This window comes from Ochotona princeps, chromosome 21, assembly GCF_030435755.1.
Source record: "Ochotona princeps isolate mOchPri1 chromosome 21, mOchPri1.hap1, whole genome shotgun sequence".
Taxonomy (NCBI): Eukaryota; Metazoa; Chordata; class Mammalia; order Lagomorpha; family Ochotonidae; genus Ochotona; species Ochotona princeps.
The window spans coordinates 24,925,393-24,950,010 of NC_080852.1; the positions used below are offsets into that span (position 1 = coordinate 24,925,393).

At 53.7% G+C, this 24,618-nt stretch overlaps 1 protein-coding gene across 2 annotated transcripts in view; it reads left to right on the top strand.

The window, feature by feature from the left end:
• Nucleotides 1–24,618, top strand: part of POC1A (POC1 centriolar protein A) — a 63,147-nt gene that overhangs the window by 8,802 nt on the left and 29,727 nt on the right. For both annotated transcript variants that reach the window (XM_058679078.1, XM_004581519.2), the window contains exons 7-9: nucleotides 4,840–4,973; nucleotides 12,610–12,678; nucleotides 16,061–16,159. In XM_058679078.1, the coding sequence (XP_058535061.1) occupies nucleotides 4,840–4,973; nucleotides 12,610–12,678; nucleotides 16,061–16,159 (302 nt within the window). The remainder of the gene's footprint in view (nucleotides 1–4,839; nucleotides 4,974–12,609; nucleotides 12,679–16,060; nucleotides 16,160–24,618) is intronic.

Below are 24,618 nucleotides of genomic sequence, written 5' to 3' on the forward strand. Positions count from 1 at the left end.
CCATTTCCCAGAGCTGTGGGCACCAGGGTGCTGGCTTAGGCTGTCCCAGGAGCAGACTTGCCAGTGGGCAGGGCTTGAGCCCAGTGATGGCAGGGTCGGGAGGTGGACAAGCAGGATGGACTCAGACAAGTGCAGTGCGGCACGGAGTGCGTGTAGCTGACAGGTTTGGCTGGGCAAGTCAGTCTGCTCTTGCTGCTATCCTTGCCCCTCGTGATGGACCCCCTAGCAGGCCAGTGGCTTCTGGATCTTCAGGTGGCTTCAGTGTGGAGCAGGGGTCTGGAGCACCTCGGGGGCTCCTCGCGCAGGTACTGGCACAGCTGTTCTCAGGAGGATACACCCTTGGTGATCTGTAGGCCAGGCTGCTGTGAGCTCCCTGGGCAGGCCTTGCAGCTCTTACCCTCCTGCTAGTCAGTCTGTTTCCATCCAGGGGCTCCCCTAGATTGTTCCGTGATTAAACCTCCCTGCTGAGAGGCCCCCCTTAAGGGCTGCGATGGGATTCCTTAGGAGGCCAATTCCATGGAAAGGGCTCCCAGCACCTGGGCAGCAACTGCCTCATCTGTTTCCCATCCCTGACACCTCGGAAGCCCAGTGGAAGTTTGCAAGGGTACAGTGATGTCTCGTGTCTCCGCGGGCAGCTCTGGGCAAGTACCAGGTGCTATGAGTGGCCCTCAGGCAGCCAAGCCTGCTGGGCTTTCCTGGGAGGATCTGATTAATAACACTGCTGACAGACTGCCACCTGCCTGTGTGCAGCCGCTCAGCAATGCTTGTAATCTCTGGAGGCCGCTTCCTGACCTGGGTTGGGTTGTTGGGACTGAGGCCTACCTGGGGCTTTGGGCCACAGTAGCTGGGATCGTTGGCCTGAGGCTGTGGATGATGCTCTTAGGCATGCAAATTTTGGCTCCAGCCTGCCACTGCAGGGAGCAGCTTTCTCTTCCCAGTTCCTCAAGGAGTGGAGGGCTGGTGGAGCTGGGGGAAGGCACCGGTCCACATGGCGGTGGGCCAGACTCCATATGCTGTGAGCCCACGTCACAACTGTTCAGACATCTGAGCAGCGGCCCCCGTCCCGGACTAGAATGTGCCTTGTTTACAGGCATATGACAAACCTGGGGGCAGCAAGGCAGAGCCACTCTGCATTCCCCTCCGACTTGCAGCTGGGAGCTACCTAGCTGGGTCTCCACCTCAGGGCCCCCACGCCCAGTGTTCTGCTTGTCATCCCATTCCTGAGGGTGCTAGGAAAGGTGTTATTCTTGGCTGGCTGGCAGCAGGGTTCAGCTTGTCCAGGCTCAGGTTGTCTGCTTGTCCTTAGCATGCCCTGCCCTAGTGCCCTACGAGAGCCGGGCATGTGGATTTTCTGGGCTGTGCAGGTAACAGGGCTGGCCTGGACACTTGCCTTGGTGTTTTGATGTGAGAGGGTTGTTCTGAATGCACTGCCCATCCCACTTAATGTGGCTGCTGGCTTGGCCTCCCTGTCATCTGAATTAGACATTGGCATGGCATTAGCAGAGTACCTTTGTGTCACCAGGAATACTGGTAGTGCGCGAGAAGCCACCCATCTCCTTTGGGGTGAGCTGAGCCCTTTGTAGCAGGGAGTGGGGGCTAGGCTAAGCCCTAGGCTGGTCTTCCGTATGAAGGTACCTCCTATTTGAGCACCCAGGCTTTCTCAGAGTCCCTTGGCCAGTTTAGAACCCACTGGACATGGGGCCCATGTTTGCTAAGGGCCTCTCGGTGCAGGCAGGGTGGTCCCCAGGTGCTCACCTTAGGCCTCTTGCCACCCAAGCTGGGTCCTGTGTCTGTTTGGGAGCACCACCGGGAAGCCTTGTCCCAGCCTCCTTGTGCTCTAGGTGAGCTGCTGAAGTTTGATATGGGTGTCTCTCTGACCCCTGGGAAGGAAGAGGGGGAGCAGTGGCTAGGAAGTCACAGTTGCGACTCTAGTGTTCTCTGTGCTGACTGCCATGATGCCACCAGGAGGGCCTGCGGCTTTGGCCTGTTGAAACGTTGGCCATTCTTGGACAGTTGTTGATCCAGGCACCGTGATAGGAGGCTCCCCGACTCCTGGGACTGCCTAGCCCTTGGCAGGGTGGTGGGACTGTCATGCAGCGACAAGACCTGTGTGGTTTGGCCCCTCCCCACCACCTCAGAGGCGAGAGGCAGGAGAGTGAAGGAGGCATGCCTGGTGGATAAGACGGGAGCACGTGGGCAAGGCAGGTGGGTCCTGGTGCCCAGGGTAGCCCCGAAGCCTGTCAGACCAGGCCAGGCCTCTTCTGCAGTTGCTGCCCCTTTGGTATTCCTGATATCTCTGGTGGAGTGGGCTTCTGTTGGCTTGCTGTGGGGGATGGACTCCGCCCTGGGTGGGCCTAACCAGGTGGGTGGGAGGTGTGGTCTGGAGGCTAGGGGAGCTGGGGACACCCCGCGTTTCTCCTGCCACCGGCTGCTGCTCCACTAGCCCCAACTCTGGAAGGGTGGAGGGCTGGGTGGCCATCACCTCGGTATAGAGCAGGAGGAGGGTGCCTGCCCCAGAGCTCAGGGTGAAGTCCTGCTGGAGAACTCGCTGTTGCTGTGGTGAGGTCAGCACTAAGGGCTGTCTCAAGGCTGGCCTGCTGTGCAGTTGAGGAGTCTAGGGTGGCAGGAACCCCTGGACAGGTTGTTCTGTCTCCTTTTTCTGTCCTCCCTCTACCCCTGAGGGCACAGGCTGGCATCCCTGGGGGCCCAAAATCTCGGGGTATAACTGCATCTCTGCTTAGGCACTGCCTGTTGATGCCAGCCCCACATGTTCAGGGGATCCAGCCACCCTGAGGCGAGCATCCTTTTGGGGGCAGAAAGAGATTCTTACGGATTCCCCAACTTTGCCTTTGTGGTTCAAAAAATGTATTCTAGAAGTCCCCTGTTCTTGGCCTTTCCCCCGGTAATCCCTACTCTATCTGTTGCTTCCTTCCACAGCTGTCACATGTGGGTGGTGACTGTCACACTCCCTGCTTTATTCCTGTTCTTCTTCCTGCTGGTTGTGGTGCCTGTTGGGCTGCTTCAGGGCTTGGTTGTGACTTTATTCCTCCGCTTTCCAGGTCACCCATTTTGGTAAGGGTGGAAGGGTGCTGTGTCCCTACCACCCGTGTGGCCCAGAGTGTAGGGGCACCCTGGGCTCCCTGCTCCCTCCTGCTCCTGGCTGTTCCTTCGCCAGCTTCCCTGTAGGTGGGAGTGGGGGCAGCCTTTGTCCCAGGGCACCTGCAGGTCCCCAGTGCCCTGCTTCCAGGACTGGCTGCAGAGACCCCTTTAGCCTCCTCCAAGCTGCCAGCACCTGGAGGGTGTTGTTCAGATATAAATATCATTGTTACATAAAGCTTGGCAGAGCCCCCTAAGTATGTTTGGGAACATGTCTGCACTCCCCAGCACTCCAGTGCTTCAGCTGGGCTGCTTGGGAGGGCTCTGTGTGCCCCCGCAGGGCTGTCTCCTGGTGGCTGTGTTGACAGGTCCTCTCTGTGCCAGGGTGGGGGGCGGTCCCAGAGCCTGCCCTGCTGTTTGTCACCATGACTTAGTGCTCAGCATTCTCTCCTCGCTCTACTCCACTGGTTTCTTTTGCCACACCTGTGGCAATGGGCACAAAGGTACCAGGGTGCCAGGATGGCAGCTCTCCGAGAGTCTGTGATCCTGTTGATCTGTGCACTGGCCATGGAGTAACTCCATTGCCATAGGGACTGCTTGGGTCTGTGCACACTCCACCAGCTCCACTGTCACAGGCCCTGAGCCCTGGGGAGAAGCTGGGTCCCTCACAGTGAGTGCTCAGCACATGCAGCCCAAGCACCTGGTCACCACCCATCTTCCAGCCCACTGGGTGCTGGGCACGGAGCTGAAAGCCAGGGATTCAACATGGGAGACCAAGGCATGGGTCAGGCATTGCACATAAATGTGAAGAGTCAGTGGATGGTAACGTTGCAAGGACAAATGAAGGAGAGTATCCCAAAAAAGACATCAGGGGAAACTTCCTGGCAGAGGTGGCTCTGACTGGAGTGGACATGAGATTATGGAAAGAGGAGGCTAAGAGTATCTTAGCCCTGTTGGACAGGAGTATTAAGTTGCTGTTGCTCGGTTACCAGATGTTGAAGCATGAGGATTACCAAGACAGATTGTGCTTGGACTGGGACCATGGGAAAAAGAGTCGTGAATGGGATGTATAAATTGGCAGGACTGGGGTTGCGTAGGACCTGGGGCAGAAGTGAGGGACAGCCACGTGCACCTTAGGGTCTGAGGGCTCAGCTGCTGCACAGGCCTCTTGAGCATTACCTGGCAGCATCCTCACAGCACCCCGTCCTGCTGGATGGCTAGCCTGAGCCCCAGTGCCAAGAAGGGGGTGCCCCAGGTCCCACAGAGGGTCAGTGTGGAGGCTGGGCAGGAGGTTGTTGGGGTTCAGGACCCAGGCCTGACAGGTCACTCAGAGGATTGGAGTTCTCTGCTCACCTGCCTCCTGCACAGGGCAGGAACATCATATGGGCACAGTTGTGTCGTGTTGAGCACGCTGTCCTGTGCCACAGCATTGCTCAGCAGCTGGAGTAGGAGAGGGGATGGCACCAGTGCCCTCTGCCCCATCTGTCTCTGCCTGTCTGAGTCTCCTACTGCCCACCCTTCGCTCTGAATGCATCCTTTTCCGAGCAGTCTGTGGGACTCTCCACAACTTTTCTGTGCAGTGGTCACCTGGCCTGCCCCCCTCCCCATCCCTGCAGGCCTTGCCGAGCCTTGCTTGGCCCTGCTGGTCCATGTCAGGCTTTGGCTGTGTTCCCTGGACCTTGCTGGACAGCTCCCTGGATGGCTGACCTCCTGGGCAGCGCCTGACTGATGCCTTTCCCGCAGTGCACAGTGCGGCCGTGAACTCCCTCTCCTTCCACCCCACGGGAAACTACCTGATCACAGCATCCAGCGACTCGACCCTGAAGATCCTGGACCTGATGGAGGGCCGATTGCTCTACACACTGCACGGGCATCAGGTGAGGGCAGCACTCTGAAGCGAGCAGCAAGGACTGGGTTGCGGAACTGGGCTGTCCCCCAGAGCTGCACTCAGAGGCTCTGCTCCCACTGTGGGGTCCTCATGGGCTCCCCACTCACAGGGTTCATGCCCTGCTTGTCCTTGCAAGACAGTGTGAAGCCCCTGGGGCTTGAGCCTTTGCATCCTGCCCTGGGAGGTGGTGCTATAGTAGGAGCTGGTGCCTTTGTATCCTATTGAGCACAGCTGTGGCCTGGCCACTTCCTGAACCATGGGCTGAGCAGCTCCACGACTCCTGAGTGGGTCCCAAACCCAAAAGGGAGGAGGATGGCAGATTCTGAAGTACTTGGAGTCCATGTGGTGAAACCAAGTGCATTGCCATGGCTTTGTGTCTTTTAAAGGGCAGAGCTGGGCCAAGCGCCAGTGTCTGCAGTTTCTACCACACTCATCTCCCACACAGGGTTTTTTATGTCAGAGTTGTGATCTCTGTCTTGTTTTTAGATCCCTGGTCTGGGTAAGGTGCCAGCAGACCCCGTGATGACCTGTGTCCCATCTGGCTTTGCTGCTGCATGACCTGTTCTGGTCCACACAAGGGAACTTCATGACACTGAATTTGAAGGACCTGATTACAGCAGTCCCTGGGCACTGCCCCAGGAGAGCTGAGCAGATAGACCCACACAGCTGTTTGGCATTGGGGGAGTGATCCCCTCATGCTTCCTCAGTACCTGTAAGAGGACAGCATCGGCTGGGGCCGAGGTCAGCTGAGCGGTCGGTCAGTCTTAGGCAGCTGCTGCTGGGGGAGAGCAGCCTTGCTCCTGGGCATCAGGGAAGTACACCTGCCCTGTGATGAGTACAAGGCCCCTGGAGATCTCTCTAGGGCACTGTGGGGTGGTCTAGGCTAAACGAAGCAGGCTTAGGGCAAAAGTGCTGCCTGGTTTGAGGCCGTGGTCGCCCTCATGTGCCTTTTGGTTGTTTAAGGCCCAGGAAGTATATGGATGGAGGGTGTTGCCAACCGCCAGTCCCTGGGTCTCTTGGGTAGACCCGTGTACTCCAGCCAAGAAATCTTACCATGTGGGCCCTCTGTTGTTTCTGTGGTGTATACCTGGCCCCCCTTTGCAGTGTTTAGACATGCTTGCTCTGTGGAGCAGGAGGGTTGTTGAGTCTGATGTGGGTTGCTATAACCAAATAACCCGAGTAATTGGTAAGAAACAGAATTCTTCAGTCCTGGGGGTGGGAAGACCAGACCAAGGCACTGGCTTCTGGATGTGGTAAGGGCAGCTGCTCTCTGCTTTTAGGATGGTGCTTGATGCCATATCCTGTGAAGTTGTGTGCGAAAGGGGTATCAAGCTCTGTTCGTGCAGCCCTTCTGGGAGGGTACCAGTTCCTTTCAGGAGGATCAGGCTCCATTGATTTAGTCACCTGCTAGAGGCCACAGCCCCCAAGACTGTTATACTGAGGATTCAGTTTCAGTATGAACTTTGGGGGAGATGAAACCATTCTAGCTACAGCAAGAGTTATGGTTACAAGTTTATCCCGAGTCTGGAAGCTACTGGGCTGCTCTCCTGTAGAGGGGAAACAGGGAGGGGCTAGGTTGTCTCCTCCACCTGTTTCTCAGACACCCCCTAGTGCTGTGCATGCCGTCCCCTGGGAACAGCGCTGGGCTGCAGCTGGGGCCCACATGGCTCCTCAGAGGCTTCTGGGGCATGCATATTGCTGAGTGATTTGGAGGTGGCCCAGAGAGCTGGATGGGCCTTCTGTCCCCACTGTAGCTGGTGCAGCGGGCTGACTGCAGGTTTCCCAGTTCATCCCTCCTTTTCCAGGGCAATGGGGGCAAGGCAGGCAGAGAAAGGAGCCTGTTGGGCTGAGAGGTGGCTGGCATGTTCCCTGCAGCCTGCATCTGCCCATCCTGGGGAGTCTCTTCTGCCATGGGGTGACGCGTTGTCCTCCTTCCTCGGTTTTTGTCCCAAGAACACCAATCCCCTCTGCCAGCTCTATTTGGCCCGAGCCTGGGTTCTGGGATGTGTCTGGGGAGCCAAGGCTCACAAGGCCTTGTGTGCTGAGCAGGAATGTTCACCTTTACAAAGAAAAGCCTAGTACCTCCAGACGCAAACAGTTAGCACCTACTCCTTGCTGATTTTGGAAAACCATGGCTACTCCTCCCTCTTGTTCAGTCCACAGTCTAGCCTTTAGAAAAAAGGGCCAGGGCACTGGGCTCAGGTCATTCCAGCTCTGCCTCTCTGTGAGAGGCCAATGCCTTGACTTGGTTGGGCCTCTTTGCTCACCTATGAGGCTAACTCCCTGTTCTCTATCTCCAAAGGAGGCCCAGCAAATGTGGTCATTCCTCCCAATGTGAGTCTCTCCACTGCGCCCCTGGGAACATGAGCCCAGGCTGCCTTGGGCAAGAGCCCATTAGAATGCTGTTACAGGTTCTTGTTGTGGACCTGGCCCTGGCACCGCACAGTTGGAGAGGGTGTGTGCTTGTTGTTTAGGAAAAGGAGTCTATGGGTTTTTGCTTAATGACTCCATTGTGGGCACAGGAAGGTAAATGCCAGCCTCCCCCATTTTCTCTCTTCCCATGTACCCTCAGGGTCCCGGGGGTTTTTGCTTCTCTTATCACGTGGCTCCTGAAATCTAGAGGTGGGTGGGCTGGGGCTGCTCCTGACTTGAGTGTTTCTTGCCTTGGTGGGGGCTTTGGTGGGTCTTGGGCGGCAAGCACCCTTTGCTAGTCCTGCCCATTGAGTCATCCTTCCCAGGGCCTGGCTTCTGGGGTAACCCAGGCCTCCAGGGTAGCCCTAGCTCGTGGGGCTGCCAGTGCTAAGGGTGCAACTTGGGGGCGCTTCCATTGCCATGACAATAAAGTGGGAGGAGAGGGAGTCCTCTGTTCCCACTGGATGGTAAGGCTGCAGAGGAGCCATGGTCTGAGCCTTGTCCTAAGCCCCCTGTGCCCCACAGCTCCTTGTGGTGAGAGTGGGGACAGTGTGCTTGGAATACGGGTTTACTTTTCCTGTAGTTTCTGCAGCAAAATCTTGAGCTCTGCTCCTTTGGCTGAAATCCCCTAGAGTTATTTAGGAGAGTGGTGGGCGAGCGTGGGTGGCGAGTTAAATCTGTTGTTTGTGGCAGTGCAGTCAGGCTGTGTGTCTCAGTAGAGTGACTGAGCTGCACATGGGTGTGTGCCCCCGCCGACCCCACACTCAGGTGAGCAGCCCTTGCCACCAACCCAGAGGCGCACAAGACATTGGTCTGCACTCGGTGGTGGGGGCTCAGCCTGAGTGCAGTGTTTACTCTGTGCTGTGGCACGCCAGGCTCCGGGCTGGAGGTAGGGAAGGAGGAAGGGAGACAGAGGTGGGCCAGAGCAGCCTGACACGTGGGCCACTTTGGGAGTGGGTACTCTCCAACATGTACCTCGCCTCCCTGGTTTCTTCAGGTGCTCTGCTGGCCCTTGTCTGGGCGGTGCTTTATGGAGGTTTTTTTTTTTTTTATGTTTATTTGTGTATTTGAATGGTAACATCAGAGAGAAAGACAATGGAAAAATATCTTCCATCTGCTGATTCACTTCCCAAATGCTACAATAGCTGGAGCTGGGCCTGACCAAAGCCAGGACCTTCTTCCAGGCCTCCCACCTGGGTCCAGGGACCTAAGCTCTTGGGACCATTCTCCGCTGCTTTCCCATTTAATAGGGAGCTGGGTCAGAAGTGGACAGCTGGAACTTGAACTGGTGTTCACTGGGATGCTGTCACTTCAGGTGCTGATACACTACAGCACCAGCCCCTTGGAAGGATGTTTTGATAAACCTGGACCACAGCAGAATGAAGGGCCTTGTGGTCCCTGCCAGCCACCCAGAGTGGAGGGCTGAGAGCAGGTGTTTTCTTCTAGGGTTGAGAAGGAGTCTTGAGTTCCCCTGGCAGCAACTCCTGCGAGAGTTTGGTTGAGTAAGATGTGCTTTAAAAGACTGGCTGGCCTCTCAGAGTAAGAGCAGGCCTTGATGAGTCCCTGCAGCCGGGTTTTTGGAGGCGGACAGTAACCTTGGCTGCAGGCAGGGAGGCACCGTCGGAGCTGTTGCCATCCAAGCAACTGCAGGCCCGGCCAGGAGTTACTTCTCAGAGTCACACTCAGGTGTTCCTGCAGAGGTGCCCAGGGCAGGCTTGGCCTGTGGGAAGAAGCAGCTTGGCAACATCCCTGCCTCCAACCCATGTCCTCCTGCACAAGAGAGACTAATCAGAGGAGTCAATCAGCAGAGGTTAGACCAGGTGTTCTGTTCGATTGCTGGTGATGCCAGGAAGAGGCCGTGGAGTGAGCATTGGGCACAGCCGTTAAGGTGCCTCTTGGGAGGATGCCCGTGCTCCATGCCAAAGGGCCTGCTCTTCGCAGATGATGGCTCAAGTACTGGGGTCCCTGCCAAGCACCTGGGAGGCCTGCATTGGGACCCTGACTGTTGCAGGAAGTGAACCACCCGGGGAGATGTATTTCTCTGTTGCTCAAATACAATTAAGTAATGAAAATTATGTTTTTAAAAAAGATCTCTTCCAAGATCCCAAAATTTGAAAACATTCTAATATGCTTCCCGTTGACTAATAGGCTAAAGAGGAAATTGCCATGGAAACTAAACATTTGGAAGTAAGTTATAACAGTACAAATATTGCATATTAGAACTCGTGGGATCCATCTGAAGTGGTCACTAGAGACAAATTAGTAGGCTTAACTAAACTAAAAAAATGGTCTTCACTTCATTTGCAAGGCAGAGAGAAAGATCCTCCATCTATTGGTTCCTATATGCCCATAACAGCTTGGGTTGGTATAGGTCCAAGTCAGGAGCCCAAAATTCTGTGTCTCCCACATGCGTTACAGAAACTTATGTGCTGGAACCACCATTTGCTGCTTCCTGGGATATACTCTGTAGGAAGCTAGATTAGAATTGGAAGAGCCAGGACTTGAACCAGGCCCTCTGATATGAGATGCTGGAATCACAAATTGCAACTTAATCAGTGATCCAAACACCAGCCTACTCTCTGCCCCCAGACCCCCAGCTTAAATGAAGCAACTTAAGACCAAGAAAGATTAAAAATGACTGAACTAAGAGTCAGTGCATGAAGTATAGAAGGCACACAGAGGAGGAGACCTCTTGTGGCTAACGGTTTTTGAGAAGCGGTGAGCAGTCTGGAAGGTCGGAGCCTCAGTGTGGGCAGGGTGTGGGGCCTGGTGAAGTCAGCAGTAGCCTGATTGGTCTGGCCTGTGAGGCCCCACAGCGGATCAGCCGCAGAGTCCCTACTGTCTGCCAGCCTGTGTGTTGGCCCACAGCTGAGTCCAAGTCTGGCTATGCCCTCCTGTCCCCTGAGTGTCCAGGACTGCTGGGGTGGCCCTGGACAGGCAAACGGAGCCTCTGTAGAAGGCTGCCCTTTCTAGGAATGTGGAGGGGCCTGGTGCAAGAGTTTAAACTATGTTCTTGGTCACTGACAGGACTGCAGGTGCCACGGGTGTGCTGGTCCCCTCCATCCCAAGCTTTCCTGAGACGTGGTCTCTGAGGCAAGCACTAGAACTTCTTAGCTGCAGGGCTGCCAACACCTGCTGTCTGGTCCTTGGTTCTGGCCTGAGTCTGGCCTCCACAGCTGTGCTGTTCTGCCTCCAGTGTTGTCTTCCCAGCTTGGCATGTGCTGATCGAGCCATGACAGAAAAGGGAGGGTTTGGTTCCTGAGTTATCGTGCCTCCTTGGAAACCTGCCATTGCTCAGCCAGCTCCAGGCAGCAAAGGGCCCATCATTTTGTTTTGTTTTTAAAATTTGTTTTATTTTTATTTGAAAGACAGAGTTACAGAAGGGAGAGACAGAGATTTTCCATCATCTGGTTCACTCCACTGAGGACCATAACAGCTGGAGCTGAGCCAATCTGAAGCCAGGAGCAAGGAGCCTCCTCTTGGGTCTTCGCATGAGTGCAGGGGGTCCTTGGGTCTTCTGCTGCTTTCACAGTTCATAAGCTGGGGGCTGGATCTGAAGTGGAGCAGCTGGGACACGGGTCAGCACTCGTGGCATGCTGGCACCATAGGTGGAAGCTTAGCCTACTACACCATGGAGCTGGCCATCATTTTTGATGCTCAGTGTGTTAGGTTCCTTCCCTTTACTCTATTCTCTAGTTTTTCCTCAAAGTGAAAATAACTTTATTTTTAAATAATTGTGGCAGTACCTTCTACTATACTCATTGTATAATTAGTATTGAAAATGACAGATTTTTTGGAATCAAGGAAAAGTTACCTAAAACTGCACCCCTCCCTTAAGCCCTGTTATTTCTTAGAGGGCTGTCTGCTCAGAAGGATATCTGAGGGCCACCTGACCCCCTCCCCTGCCCCCCGGCACTGCACATGCAGCCAGTGTTCAGCAAATGGGGCCACACAGCTCATGCCTGGCACCTGGCACTTCGCACTCAGTGATGCTGTTGGGCTTTGTTCCTCTCCATAGTGAATGATGATGCTTGTGAATGGTGGGTTAGGACTCCCAGGGGTGCTGGGGGTTGTGGTTCTCCCCCGCAAGCCGACCAGCGCACGGAGAAGGCACGTGACAAGCATGCACAGTCTGAAGATTTTGTCTTTGTGTCCCTTCAGGCTCATTTCCCTCGCTGGGCCACACCTGCTTTTGGAAAAGTAGATTTGGGTTAAATGGATCAGTGTAGGTTAAGTGCTCAGAGCCAGCCTGAGTGGTTAGCAAGTTAGATCACTTACAAGCAACTTTGAGAGGATGAGCCAGGGGTGGAGTCACCGGACATGAGCCGCATGTTCCCGCCTGCCCGGTGTGCCTGACCTGGGTGGCCTGTGTAGCAGTGGCTACGCTCTCTTCATGCAGGAGAGAAAGCTTTGTGGTCTGATTTAGCTGGGACGGGCCAGGCCCTGACCGTGGTAAGAGCCTTGTTCCAAGGAGAGGGTAGTGGCTGTGATTGTTGTGTCACTGTGGCAAAGCAGATTCCCGCTCTGCGTCTTTCTGGAATGAATCTCAGGTGTGGGACAGGAAACCGGTTTGTTTACCAGGAGATCATGCACATTCTCCCAAGATTGGGTATGCTCACAGCCCTCAAGGTGCTTGGGCTTCCTGTGCCCCTTCTGCACTTGGGCAGCCAGAGCAGGCCCATCTTCCCCCGAGGCCTGAAAAAGTGACGTGCATCTTAGAGAGATGTGCGGCAGTGCTCTGCTGCCCAGGCACTTCCATAACCCCTCCCTGGCCGCTTCCTTGCCCCGAGGGCCCACCTGTGCCCTGTCTCTGGAGCTCTTCCTTGGCACTCCCACTTCTCTGCTCTGGTCAGCAACAGTGCTGCACAGTTTAGGTGCTGTGGCCTGGGGCTGCTTAGTGCATTGCTTTGACCTTCAGCTTCTTGCTGGGGACGTAGGGACAATGATGCCAGCTTGGCAGGGTCCCTCATCTGCCTGCCTTCGCTCCTGTGGCCTGGTCTTGGCCCTGCTGTAGCACTCCAGGACAGAGGACTTGGCAGTGGTGCTGGCACTTGGCACCCGCAGGCACCTCTCTGCTGGGGTTGGGGAGGACTGTGGCTGCCTGGGCTCTTGGTCCTTTACCTACCTCTGCTGTCGTTCAGGAGCTGCTTTCTTCCCATGCATGGAATCCAGAGTAACTTTTGGTGTCTGTCCTTTTTTGTTTCCTCTGCTAGGGTCCTGTCACCACTGTTGCCTTTTCAAGAACTGGGGAGTATTTTGCTTCTGGAGGTTCTGATGAGCAGGTAAGTCCCCAGTGGCCTGGGATTCGGGACGGACACTGCCCAGATGCAGATGGGAGCCTGGCGACCATCCTGGGGCCGGGCTGTGGCTCAGCAGCTGGCTTGGTGGCTTTCAAGGACCATGAAGGCCCTCCTAGACCTCGGCATGAGGACGCAGGTCCAGAGTCCTTGCCACCCTAGGGCAGGTTTTTTGTTTTTGTTTTTTAATTTTTATTTTTGATATGATGTTTACATAGTTGATTAGGGTAGGAAGGATTGAGGGTTAGGAAAAAGTGGATGAGAACATTGTTTCAAATTTTTTTTTTCTGCTTGTATTTGGGGGAAGGGAGGAGGTAAAAAGAGAAGCCGCACCTAGCCTCCCATCTGCCTCAGTACCTGGGGGTGGGGAACGACCACTCGATGTCATCCCAGGGTCCCCTTGTGGGCATATTCCAAGGGTTCTATTCAAGCAGTTTCGATAGTTCTGAGTTGCTATTGATCTCACCGATCCAAGGATGAGGAGATCCTTCCAAGGTCCATTGGCTGATGTAGTCCACCTTAGAGTCTCCATTTGCCCAGATATTTGCTGTCAACAATTTGTTGTCCAATTTGTTCTGCCCTCCTTCCTCTGCTATGGTACCAGATGTCCTCTGCAGGCCCCAGTGGACTGCCATATCCTCCATGTGCATCTGAGCAAGCCATCCACTGTGCATCTTAGCCACTGAGGAGGCCCAGGACAGGTTTCTGGCAGGTGTTGACTGCATGGCAGCCTCTCAAAGCGCCTGCAGCTGAAACCGGAATGGGTGAGAAGGATTCTGGGCTATCGTGTCATAGAAAGGTTGAAGTCTTTCAGTTCTTTCCCTAATTCTTTACCAACAGTTAATAATTATTAGATCTTAAATGCAACCTGCGAATGTGCCCAATTCAATAAGAATGTCATTCCTCTTTTTATGCTTATCGTAGTCCAATGGGACAGACCCTCTCATGCTCCCATTGTGTGGATGGGAAAACTGAATCCCAGCAAATGCAGAGTGGGACAGGGCACCAGGGTTCATCTGACTTCATTGCTTTTATCTTTTTTTTCCCTAAAACTGTTCATTTATTTTTGTTTGTTTGGACAGTAGAGCCACAGAAAAAGATCTTCTTTCCATTAGTTCATTCTTCAGATGCCCTCAACAGCCAGATCTGAATGAGGCTGGAGCCTGGCACTTTACCTATGTCTCCCACATGAGCATCCCGCAGGAAACTGGATTGGAAGTGGAATAGCCATGACTTGAACTGCCAGTTCACTATGAGATGCAAGCATTCCACATGGCAGCTTGATCTACTGCACTGCAGTGCCTGCCTTTCCTCAGACTTTTGAGAGCTGTCCTTTTGGCCTGAAAGCCCTTACTACATTTTCTGTTGCCTTTTGCCCCCTAACCCACCGTGTGTCCTCGGGACGGGTGTCACTGCTGCATCTCCATGGCTGTAGAAAGCTTGCTGTGAGGAGGTGCTGTCCTGCCTCTTCACCCTGTCTGTGTTCCTGTCCAACCTGCTCAGCAGTGGCCTGTCTCCTGGTAAGCACTGGAAGCACAGGGGTCTGTCTGCAGCAGACAGTCTCTAGAACAGCCATGCAGTGGCCCCTTAGGCAAGAGCCAGTCTGACTGCTCGAAACCACAGCTGGGAGTTGGCACCATTGGCACCACTGGCAGTGCTCTGTGCACAGTACTGGCTACAGCCCCAGCCCCAGCCAGACACATGAGTTTTCATTACATCTCTGCCATCAGTAAAGCAGAAAGGGTGGTTTGAGGCTCTCTGACCACAGCCTGGAAAAGAGGCAGCAGATGTTTCTCACGTGAACACTCTTCCTTGCTAGTGGACAAAGGCGGAGTAAGGCACAGGGCACCTTGAGCCTTCCCTGAGCATGGAGCTTGAATTACAGCTTGGACTACAGGGAGTGGTATGGTAATAGCACTGTGGCAGCATAAATTCCCACAGGACTGGAGGCAGCCTGGTGGAAAAACTGTGTTTCTTGGGTCTTCTTGGGCAGTTACTGCTTGCCTTTTTGGTTTCTGGCTGCCTGCCTTTTTAAAATGCTTTTAAATTTTATTTATAAGACAGTAGATGAAACACTCCTGTCCACTGGTTCATGTCATTAATTGCCACAACTGGTCCAGGCCAAAGCCAGAACCCAGACCTCCATCTGGTCTCTTACGTGGGCAGTAGGAACCCAAGCAATTGGGTCATCTTCTGCCACCTTCTAGGATACATTATTAGGGAGCTGGACTGGAAGTGAGCAGCTGGGACTCAGGCCAGTGTCTCAGTATGGGATAGCAGGCAGTAGCTTCACCTGCAGCACCACAACGCTGGCTGCCCTCTCTTGCTGCCTGTTGAAAGTCTGCCCTGAAGGCCTTGGGACAGGGGATATTGACACCATCTCTTCGTGTTCATGATGACCATTTGGCTCCTGGGAGTGTATTCTGCAGTTAGGTTTTTAGCTACACAGGATCCTGTAAACCAGGGTGGGTGTGGGCCGAAACACCATGTATTAGGTGACTGGTGAGATAGCCTAGCTGTCCCTGTGGTTGGGATCCGTCATCCATGATGCTGCTCAGGTCATGGTGGGGAGCCTCCTGGAGAACCAAGCTCCCAGCTGCATTGGACAGCTGCGACAACTGTGATGTCTGGGCTGTGTCCTTTTGGGTGGACATGGTGGTTTTCTCTGGCCTCCACTGACCCACCACTGGTCTGTTGTGCACCCATGCCTTGAGATCCTTGAAGCACACAGCTGAGCACGGCTGACAGCCTCCAGCAGGGGGTGCTCTTGCTCTCAAGTAGGGCTGATTCCTCTGCTTTTGCAGATACTTCAGTGGGGCGTGTTCTGACTGAGCTTTGCCTTGGGATAATGGGCATGTTGCTGAGGGTTCCTGGGTGCCAGTGTGTGTGCCAAACAATCTCTGGTGTGACTAGCAGCAGCCCAGTAGTGTGGAAACTAGATGAGAGGATTGAGGTGTAGGGCTTGAGGTCCTTGCCTGGGGCCACACAAGGAGGGCAGAGCCAGGATCTTAACCTTCTGGTCTGGCCTGGAATCTGTGTATTCATGCCTTGTCCCAGGGTCACATCCTGGCCTCCATGCTCAGGAGTGTCTGCCAGCGGGGAGGTGGGTAGCTGATAAACAAGTGAATGGGACAGACCCTGGGTGAAGTAACTACTAACCCTGAGGACACCTGTGCCTGGCAGCTCTGCACAATGAAGCCCCATCCCCAGGGAGATGGGGCAGGCCACAGGGTGGCACTGAGACATCCCTTAGTGTTTGTTGAGCTGTTCTTCAGTGGCCTGGTAGGGTGGCCTCTGGGTCCATTTTCTCAAGGAAGGGACTGGCAAGGGCTTTTCTGCCCCTCATCTTGAGTGCTCATCTTGACAGGTGATGGTTTGGAAGAGTAACTTTGACGTTGCTGCCTATGGAGAAGCCATCAAAGTGCAGAAGCCCCTAGCCACGCTGGCCAACTCTGCCAGGACTCTGGTAAGTGACTGGAAAGGTGAGTCCTGAGCTTCTGGGACTCTGCAGTGGTTATGGAGACACTGGGGTCCTAGAGGTCAGAACCCGTCATCTACCAGATATGCCCTTGGCTTGCTCGAGGTGCTCACTTTCTAATCTTGAGGGAACACTCGAGACCCGGAGAGGCTGTTGGAGTGACTGCCAGGTGCCCAGCTTTGCAAATGCTCAGCAGCCATGTTTTCTGGCACATGGAGGCCTTGGGAAGCAGGACCTCTCCCATGGTGAGCCTGGGTGCAGGCCTTAAGTGTCAGGTTCTAACAGAGTGTAGGACCTGAAGACACAGCCTGGCCCACTGAGGGCCTGATCCTCTTTTTTTGTTGTTTTTTTAACCATAGAGAGGAAGTTCCTTACCCAAGAAACTTTTTTAGTATCTGTTGGTAAAAAGGCTTTTGGTGTTCCTGAATTAAAAATATTTAATGTTTTTGATAGATATTTGGGGGAAAACTTGATAACTGATAATGGTCTCATTCTATAAGGGTTTTGCAGCTTTGACTGAAATAAATAGTTCAGCGAGGCTTGTGACAGCCCCAGGATCCTCAGCTCCTGTACAGGCTGTGCCTCCCTCCCCCACAGGCGGCAGCTGGCCTGGACAACAGGAAGCAGCTCGCCCAAGGCCCCCAGCAAGTCAAGGCTGGGCTGAGAACAGGAGCAGGAAGTCTCCTGCGCCCGGGGTAGGGCTTTCTGTGGCTGTGGCACACGGACGTGCCCTTCCCCAAACGCTCTCACAGCCTCTGTTCTGGGTATGGTGGGCCTCTAGGAGTAGGTCAACCTGGGGTTTCTTGCTTCTCTTTTGGCTTTTAAAAATATATTTGCATTTTTTAAGTGTTTTTTTTTTTAAAGATTTGTTTATTTTTATTGAAAAGTCAGGTATACAGAGAGGAGGAGAGACAGAGGAAGATCTTCCATCCGTTGATTCACTCTTGAATAACTGCAACGGCCAGAGCTGAGCTGATCCAAAGCCAAGAGCCTGGAGCTTATTCTGGGTCTCCCACATGGGTGCAGGGTCCCAGGGCTTTGGGCCATCCTCAACTGCTTTCCCAGGCCACAAGCAGGGAGCTGGATGGGAAGTGGAGCTCCGGATTAGACCTGGCGCCCATATAGGATCCTGGCGTGTTCAAGGCGAGGACTTGAGCCACTAGGCTACTGTGCCGGGCCCAGTATTTTGTTTTGTTTTTTAATGTGTTTATTTGAAGGGCAAAGAGAGTGGTAATTTTTATTTTTTTATTTTTTTATGATTTATTTACTTGAAAGACAGACTGGCAGAGAGGGAAGGAGGAGGGAGACAGAGAGAAAAGGAAGAGAGGGAATCTTCCAGTTGCTGGTCACTCCCCAGAGAGCTGCAGTGGCTAGGGCTACAACTCCATCCTCATGAGAGTAGTTTTCCAACCATTGGTTCATTTCTTGAATGCCTGCAACAGCTAAGTTTGGGCCAGGCTGATACCAGGAGCCAGGAATTCCATCCTGGTCTCTCACATGAGCACAGGGGCCATCCTCTGTCATATTGCCGGGTATATCAACAGGGAGCTGGATCAGAAACAGAATAGCCAGGACTTGAACTGATACTCTGATAGTGGGTGTGGTGAATTCACACCCCTTGCCACAATTCCGACTCCAGCTTTCTGTTTTGCTTTCTAGGGCAGCCCTCTTGGCCTGCCTCACGTCTGGGGGACTGTTCTCTGCACTTGGGTTTGTCAAAGGTGGCCAAGTTACACAGTGGTGTGCTTGCTGCTAGTTCATCTTCTATCTAGAAAGGCATTTCTGTGTTTTTTTATTTTTTTAAGGTTTATTTTTATTGGAAAGGCAGATTTACAGTGAGAGAAGGAAAGACAGGGAAAGATCTTTTGTCCAGTGGTTCACTCCCTAAGTGGCTGCAAGAACTAGAATTGAGCCAGTCCAAAGCCAGGAGTTTCTTCAGGGTCTCCCACATGGGTGCAGGGTCCAAGGCTTTGGTCCATCCTCTACTGCTTTCCAAGGCCAGAAGCAGAAAGCTGGATGGAAAGTAGACTAGCCAAAATGCAAACTGGTGCCCATATGGGATCCTAGGTGATCCTAGGTGTGCAATGCAAGGCTTTAGCTACAGAATCATTGCACCAGGCCCAGAAAGACATTTCCAAGCTGCAGAGTTGAGGACCTCTCTGGACCCAGCTCAGACTCTGAACTCCTTACCCTGTGTTTGTTTCTTGACAGAACAGCTGAGTAAACTCACTGGCCCAATCTCAGATGAGGCACTTTGGGTTAGAGATTTGACTGACCCCTATGACCAGAGCCAACCCACCTAGAAACTGCAGGAGGCCCCGGGTGAGCAGGGGGCATTGTCCTCTGCCTGTTGAGAATGATTTGGATCTATGAGCCTGGGGGTGAATATTGCTCAAGCCTGCACAAACTTCACCTTGTTCCTCAAGCTGTAGGACTCCTGACGCTCAGACAGAGGCACATGGGATAGGGTCGTCAGCAGGGCGGGATGAAGCGTGGCCAGGCAAACCACTCAGAAGGATGTAGGGCAGCCCCTTGTCCCTACATTACCTTCAGAACCATGTCAGAGCTGTTGCCATGTGGGGCTCAAACAAGGGAGAGGTTGTGAGCTCGGGATTAGAGAAACGGCTCTGAGCCCTGGCTGTGTGGCTCCGGCAAATCACCCTCTCTGCCCAATCCTCTGACTTCATCATGGGTTCTGAGGACCTCATAGACAGCCATGAGGTCCCAATATAATGTGGGTGAGCGACTTGTTAATTGCTCTTAGTGGAGATTGGGGCTCCTTCCTTATTTGTTGTGGCTCCTTTGGGACTCCAAGAGGATGCATGGGTCCTTTGCTGGCCCACGTCCTCACCAACACATGCACTCCATGCAGTGTCCACTGGCAGAGCTCCTCTCTCCTCAGGACTCCCAGGCTGAGGGGAATGCCATACTCTTTGTGGGTTTGATAGACTGTGGTCAAGTCTACGTAACATAAAATTGGCCATGTGAGTCATTTGTAGGTATACAGTACCGGGGCAGTGAGTGCCTGCACATGGGCATGCAGCTGTCACCACCCGCTCCCTGAACTCTGTCACCTGCCCAGGCCGAGGCAGTCTCATGTTTGTAACCCTGTTCAGTGGTTAGGTTTGCTCCTGAAACAGGAAAGGGAGCTGACGTGTCTGCGCCCGCCCTTCCTGCTAAAGACTTCTCTGGCGTGGAGTTTCTGTGGCTGGCCAGGGTATCTCAGCTCCCCTGAGAGCCAGGAGCACTGCAGCTCCTCCACCTCGTTCCACACCGTGTGCTTCCATTAGCTCAGGGTTACTCAACTTGGGTAGTGTGAATCCTTTGGATTGGCTTGTTCTTTGTTGCTGGGGGCTGACCTGTGCACTTCGGGGGGGGGGGGTGCGTTTAGAAGCATCCCTGACTCCTACCCACCAGAAGCTGGTAGTCTGCTGCCCCCTCCCAGCCGTGACGACGCCCAGTGCCTTCAGACCTTGACAGATGATGTGGGATAGGGGTGTATGTGGGTGTGTGCACATTGCCTTAGCTGCGAATCTCTGCCATGGGAAGCTGGCCTCATAGTGGGAGAAATGGATGTGGCCAGCAGGGACTGCTGAGCACTGAGAGGGGCTGGACAGGAGCAGAGGACTGGCCATTCAAAGCCACCTGTGTGTGTGTGGACTCCAGTTGGTTGGACTGGGCTCTGAGCAGCAGCAGCTGTGGCCCAGATTTCTCGGCCTAGGTTTCTAATGGAAGCTTGCTTTGTAGGAATGTTTGGTGTGTCAGATACTGAGTCTTCTAGAGATGATTGTAAATAGTGATAGAAAAGGCCTTTTGCCTTTGGCCATTTAATTTTCCTCACTTAGGTATGTACTCCTTCCCTTCCTGCCCCGCAGGTCTTCCTGGCTCTGAGATGAGATCTGGAGAGGGGTTTGGTAGCCAAGCAGTGTGGCATGACTTCTCAGGAATCTTCCCCTCCCGCCCTCCTTGAGCGCTGTCTCCATGCTGGGCCACTGGCTCCAAAGCTGCCTGAAGTGCTCTGGGCATTGGGTGTGTTAGGAAACCCATCAGCCAAGTGTTGTGGGTATTGGATTCCCAACCACATGGCTCTTTCTGGCATGGCAGCTGAAAATCCAAGGGGGCAGACCCAGCAAACAGCCTTTGCTGAGCTCACCGCCCGCAGAGCCAGGCAGGGGCAGCCTGTGAACTGGGCCAGTCCCTCCGCCTGGAAAATGTCTTGCTCACATCCCTCCTGTGGCCATGCATTCCAGTGCCCGGATCCCGGCACGGAGGCTGTCCTTGAGCCCACTCTGCACAGAGCGCTGTTCACTGCAGAGCTATTTTCAACCTCTGGTTGAAATTCACAGCTTATTTTTAGGCACATTTCATGTTGAAAAGCAAAAGCCATTTCCCAGCCATTCAGAAAGAGAATAATGGGTTCCATTTTTCCTTTATTCTTGGCTGAGCTATGCGTGAGGAGGGAGTTCAAGGCTTATGATGGGGGGACTTTCTCTGTTTGGAAGGTTGCAGAGGATGGAGAATTTTGGGCCATGCCCTGAGCTGAGGGTGAGCAGAGAGCTCCATGCTGCCCATGACCTGTGACAGGCTGGAGGAAAGTGGGTGGGGTCCTTTGGGAGTACATAGTGGCCCTGGGAGTTGTCTGCAACAGGTGCCTGTGATGTGGCTTCAGGCACTTGTGTTCTGCAGTGTTCCCTGCCACAGCCTGGCCTTGTCATCCCACCTGCACGGCTCCGTCCTGCACAGGGTGTCTTAGCTGGCCTTGGGTTTGTCAAGTGCCCAAGCGCCAGCTCTCTGAGGACAGGTTTCTGCCTTAGCCTCGGTAGCATTTTTTAAGCCACTACCAAATAGCAAAGATACATTTAATTGGATTTCCTCTGATTGCCCCCCTCCCTCCGAGTGTTTGAGAGCCTTTTATGCAATTGGGAAGGGAAGTCGTGCAGTGGGAGGGGCGGAATGCGGAGTTTGAGATATTTCAGTGAAACCAGAAAAAAAATTCAACCACTTCCTGAGTCCTCAAGCTGACTGCCCTCCTGTTCAGACATTAACCTTGAGTTGTAGGGTGAGGACTTGTCTCCTTTCATCCCTCAAGAGCTCGCTTCAAGGAGAGCCAGCCACTCACCTGTGGTCAGGAGCACAGCTGTCTGGCTTGTGGCCAGCCCATGATGGAACACTGCTTGAGCCTTGTGGGAGACACCAGCTCTCCATGAGACCCGGCGGCCTCTGCTCCCAGATGGGAAGATGTGGGCCCTCCTCGTGAGAGCTCCTGGATGGTACATACCAAGCAGCACTGGGCACCATGCCTGGCCAAGAGCCAGGGCTCACCCAGCTGTAGCTATTTTTAAATTGTTCCTGGTGATTGTGTGTCCCAAACCTGCTATGGTGAGGGACAGTGAACAGGGCGAGGAAGGTTCTGTCTCAGCTGTGGCTTTGTGTGTTGACGTGTCTGTGGGTTGACGTTAAAGGACCAGTGAAGTTCTCGGCCCTTTGCAGGCATTAGTTGTATTTCCTGATGACAGATGCAGCAGAAAAGCATACCTTTGGCCTGGGGTAGAAACAGACCTGCTTTGTGCTTTGTTCTGGCCCCCAGCCCTGGCCGGACCCCCAGAGCCACCGGCATAGAACTGCTACCTGGAAGAGGGCCGCACACTGGTGCCTGCGCCACGTAAGGAGGCTGCTTCTCCTTTCTGGCTCCTCTTTCCTGAGGATGAGGCCTGGCACTCCCAGTGCACTGCCTCGGTGTGCATTTAGGGTGTCTTGGAGCTCCAGCTCCTGGCCTGGATATTCATGGCACTCGATCTTGCCCTCTGCCATGGACCTCTGGGTCCTGCGTGCCAGCAGTGGTTGCTGGAGATCCAGGTTTTCACGTCAGGCGCCTTGGCTAGGTGGAGGCTTGGAAGTGGGCAGGAGAAGGGCCCTACATCCCCTGCTTTGTAGTCCGTCTGGGCTACTGTGATGCAGTGCTGTAGACAGGCAGCTGATAAACTACAAGTGTTTCTCAGGGTCTCCAGGCAGAGGTGTCCAAACAAGGTACCAGAGACTCACTGACCGCGGCCTGCTTTCTGGTGCGTGGATTGCTCTATCTCGCTGCGTGCCTGCGTGCTGAACAGTTGGCTCCATCTCGGGGCCTCTTCTACAGTGACACTGATTTCAGTCATGAGGGCAGTGACTTCCTGAAGGCCCCACCTCCTTGTCCTGCTACCTTGCACATCACTATTTTGGCATGTGAATTTGGAGCAACACAAGCCTTCTGACATGGCTGATTTGCTTCCCTGCTGGAGAACATGGAGGACTCAGGTCTCCACTGGAAACAGTGTCTGGCATGGTGTTGGCTTTCAGTGGATTCCAGGTGCTCCCTAGCAGCAGGGGCTTTGCAGGGGCTTGGAGCAGGTGTGATGCTCAGATCTCTGTGTGTTGGAGAGGAGTACCTTCCTTTGCCAATGTTTTCAACACTTAAAGTCGGTTGAGGAGGGGGAAATTCCTGGCTTTCTGCCTGCTGCCAATGAGTCGATACATGCCAGGTGGCCACGAAACTTCCACGGCTGGCTGTGTGGAGCCCGCGCTGCCGGCACAGTTAGTGGCCGCTGTCCTTTCATCAGGGTGTCCGCAGGGACCAAGAAGTCGGGAGGGGTTCTGGCTGACTAGCTGCCATAGGAGCGAGAGTATGGTGAGAAACAGGAGAGCAAAACCTCTCCTTGGGGCACGTCCTGCCAGGCTTGGTGGTTGTGAGACTTCACAGGACCGAGGCTTTGTGAGGTGACTTGGGAATGGTGGAGACTTTGTTATCATGTGTTTTTGGGGACTTACTCGGTGTTACAGCTCCCAGGGGACAGTCTAGGGTGACTTTTGCAGGACCTTGTCGGGAGATAGCAGCTACAGAGAACAGCTGTGACCCTTGCCTGGTTCTCAAACCTGGTTGTGTGGCACCCTCCCACCCTGAATCCAATTTGTTTGACTCAGTGTGGAGTTTGCATTTCTGACAACTTCCCAGGGGTCTGGTTTGGGAACCACTGGCCCATGCAGAAACACTCTGGCTTGTTGTGACTGGCATCAGGGAAGAAAAGGGGTCTCAACTCTGGTGGTCCACAGCCTGAGAGATATGGTTGGGGAATTCATGTCCTAGCCCTCTGTAGTCTGCTGCTTTCCAGAGGAGGTGGAGGAGGGAATGGCCTTAGTTCTGCTCTCTGTCCAGTGTTAAAAGACACATGTCACAGTGCCCCATGGACCCTTTAAACACAAAGGCACTGCCAAGCTCTGTTTAGAACTGGGCAGGCAGCATGTGGTTCTACCCCTAGCTGAGGGTCTGTGTGTGTAGGAAGAAAGATGGAGCTCACCACAACCCTACCACGAGCTTTTGCTGGGCCTGCCATCCCATCTGAGCCCTTGCCATACATAGTGTTTTGCTACTGCCATTCATCTGATGGTTGGTTTTTGAGTCCAGGTTTTCTGGTGTCTCTCTTGCTGTCTGTTACCTGGGCCAACTCCCCTCCTCCAGAGAACCTACTGCACATTCGGGGGCACCTGTCAATCAGCACAGGGGCCGTTGCTGGGATACCGCCCTTCTGGTTTCCTGGGCAATCCCCCTGTAGCCCATCAGGCTGTGCTGATAGGTCATTTTCTACACACGGGGGCATCCAGGGCCACAGGAAGAGCCTCACACCAGTGGTGTGGTGCACAACAGAAGGGTAGGCCTCCACATGTGAGGCTCTTTGCTTTTTAATTTCCCTCTTAGTTTTATTACATTTTATAAAAACTCAGAAACCTGAAAATACAAGACTTGAGTCACATGCAGAAGCATACTCAATTTTTTAATCTGCTGTTTGGGGTTACTTTCCCTGGTTCCCAGTGGAGTTATGTTCATGCCTTTAGTCTCTTTCCAAGTGGCACTTCCTCCATGCAGCCTTCCTGAAAGCTAGCCAACTGACTGAGTCCCTCCTGTTCCTTCCTGGAACATTCCCCTGTCTCCCATTGCCAATTACTTGCAGGCTTCACTTGTCTCCCTGGGAGCAGGGGCCTGCTATGCCCCTGTGTCCTGTATGTGCCTGGTGCCTGGAGTGCTCTGAAAGTCAGCATGGGGGGGGACACATGTCTTGTTGCCTGTGAGCAGCATGGTTGAGCGTGAAGGGCTCTGACTCTTTTCTCTTGACATTCCAGAAGGTTCGAGACTGAGTGAAGGAAACCACTTTTTGGCTTCGTTTGTTGGCTTGGTGGCAGCTGGCATGGACTGTTAGGGGTGGTGACCAGGCAACAGAGGGTGGCAGAATCTGCGTGTCTGGACTGGAAGTTTCAGAACTTCTTTTCCATTTTAAGTGGAAAAAAGCCTTTCTAGTTTATATTTTCCAGATTGGATAGCAGCATTGCCCATGTGGTGCAAGGGTGTTGGGTAATGCCTGTGTTTATGTTCTTATTGGTTACCATGGGGAAAAAAATCAGAATAGCTGGTTTCCATG